The following is a 2,497-nucleotide window of genomic DNA, read 5'->3' as shown; positions in this document are numbered from 1 at the left end:
AATAGTACTTGGCGTAGCAATTGTGCTTAAATCATATTTAGAGTTCTGTATTTTAGGAATGATATAAAATATATATTACGCCCATGAAAGGAAGATCAATGATTCCTATAAATTACCTAATGGAAAATTTCTAGAAGAAGCCCAACAAGAAACTAAGCATCTTGTTGTGGAGAAAAAGGTAAATTTTTATGTTACTTCAAAAGTAGTTGCTTCGCTTCAACCACGCGTATTCTTAGCATGATTTTGGGGAATCTCTACGCTATCACTCAAACAATCATGAAACATACTCCCTCCATTCCTTTATATAAGATGTATTTGTTTTTTCAGAAAGTCAAATGTGTGCATGTTTGATCAAGTTTTTAGAAAAATATATGAATATCCATAATATCAAATTTATATCATTTGATCCAACATGAAAAGTAGTTTAATATTTTATCTATTAGTATTGCAGATGTTGATATTTTATTTTATCATCTTGGCTAAACCTAAAGATTTCACAAATCAAAGAAAAATATTTCCAGAACAAGTAGGAACAATTTTCAGTTGTCTCAACAACATAATTGGATCAGAACAAATATCTTAGTAGAATCTTCTTTCAAATATGAATCAAATAAAAATTAAAAAAATATGAATCTAATACTCCCTAGAATCCATATTACTTTGTTGTTAGCTTATAACTAAGATTTTGTTATTCAAACTTCTAGCCCACTTTAAGGTAAAGATTGGAGTGAGCCTGGTAAAGCCGGACGAGACTTGCCTGCTCCCCCCGCGTGCACCCATCCGTGCTCCCGCATACGTGGCATGATTTGATTGGAATAAAATAAGTCCCGGCCCCATCCCTTAAAATTAGGGGGAGATGATTAGATTAGAAAGAAAAAAAAGAAAAAGACAGCCGTAGGATGAAGTGGGAGCACGGATGGAAGCATGAGGAGGGAGCAGGCAAGCCGGATCCAAGGAAGCCCTCGGTTAGTTACGTGTAATCTAAGAATAATTGAGGAGAATGATACTAATCACGCACTTCTCGAGCAGATTGATTGCCTTGGAACTTGGAAGTAAGTACATACGGTGTACCGAGCAGGAAGAACAAATGTACGTTGCTGTCATCGAATACCGAAACATCAAGGAATTACACCAATATACAAAAGAACAAGTCCCTATCGGTCTATGCATCGCTTTTCACCGCATCCTCTCAGTGCTCCCCATCCGGCATCCGCCTATATAAACGCATCAGATTATAGCCCAACCAACCTGCAGCAAGTAGTGCAACACAACACTAGCAAGGTCGATCGATCGAAGGTAGCTAGCAAGTAAGGAAGACTAGGAAGAAGAAGAAAGATGGCGGCGGGGGGCGTGTGGGTGTTCAAGAACGGGGTGATGGAGCTGGAGCAGGAAGCGACGAGCCGGAAGGCGCTGGTGTACGTGCCGGCGAACGAGACGATGAGGTCGCTCGAGGCGCTGGAGCGGCGGCTGGGGTCGCTGGGTTGGGAGCGCTACTACGAGGACCGCGCCATCGTGCAGCTCCACAAGCGCGGCGGCGTCGACCTCATCTCCATTCCCCGGGACTTCTCCAGGCTCCGCTCCACCCATATGTATGACGTCGTCGTCAAGAACCGCGACCAGTTCAAGGTCGTCGACCTCTAGTTATAGCCATCTTGGTCGGTAATATTCTTCCTATTCTAGCCGGATAAATTCATGGCTCCGCGCCACGAATATATGTATAGACGTACAAATAAGAACCTGCGTGTACGATTATGCATGCGTTGTACTGTTCCTGTGTGATGTAGTATGTAACTGTGGGCCTCTGTCAGAATATGTAACCTGTGTGCACTTAACGGTGGAAAATATATGTACGTGAGTACCGGGGTTTAAAATCTCTGATTAAGAAACCTAGATCCCGCCGAAATAAATTTGTTTTACCAAAGGTTCCCCCGCCTCATTTTATTGAACTAGATGATACCCCGTTGTTGTGGGAAATTTTTTGTAATATATTCAGTTAGAATTGGTTGTGTGAAACATGAATATTTAAAGTAATATTTTTTTTGATCGAAAGGGGTTTTCCCCCGCTCCATTTTATATAAACGAAGCAAAGCGAGTCACAGCAGACCGTTACAAGCATTCGGGACCTGCCTGAATAGCAGGACCAGAGACACCGGAATCAAAAGACAAATTCAGCGTTCTGAGGAAGCGCATAGACGGTCATACATCTACCACGACAGGGGAACTGACGGATACATTTGCCAGCTCTTTTTCACTCTACTATTTTATCTCTTTTCACACTGGGTGAATCTTCAGCATCTCCTCTTCGATCTTTCTCTTGCAAGCTCTCAGGCCGACTCCCATGCAATCTTGAGCAGCTCGCCTCTTCACCGATCTAGGAGTTGGATGCATCTTCTCAGCAGCACCGATTGGTCGCCCACACATAGCACCTTCCATTGATGCAGCGACGAGCTGATCCTTGCCAAGATTGCACGCGTGCTTGTCCACTGTACGCCCTGAA

General features: G+C 43.0%; 1 protein-coding gene across 1 annotated transcript; it reads left to right on the top strand.

The window, feature by feature from the left end:
- Positions 1–1,161: 1,161 nt before the first annotated feature.
- LOC125541014 (flowering-promoting factor 1-like protein 5) lies at positions 1,162–1,927 on the top strand. Its single transcript, XM_048704515.1, has one exon. It carries the CDS (start codon positions 1,336–1,338, stop codon positions 1,639–1,641), a length of 306 nt encoding a protein of 101 aa, XP_048560472.1. The 5' UTR covers positions 1,162–1,335; the 3' UTR covers positions 1,642–1,927.
- Positions 1,928–2,497: the final 570 nt, after the last annotated feature.

The sequence above is a fragment of the Triticum urartu genome, chromosome 2, assembly GCF_003073215.2.
Source record: "Triticum urartu cultivar G1812 chromosome 2, Tu2.1, whole genome shotgun sequence".
NCBI lineage: Eukaryota > Viridiplantae > Streptophyta > Magnoliopsida > Poales > Poaceae > Triticum > Triticum urartu.
This window is presented reverse-complemented; position numbering and strand designations above follow the sequence as displayed.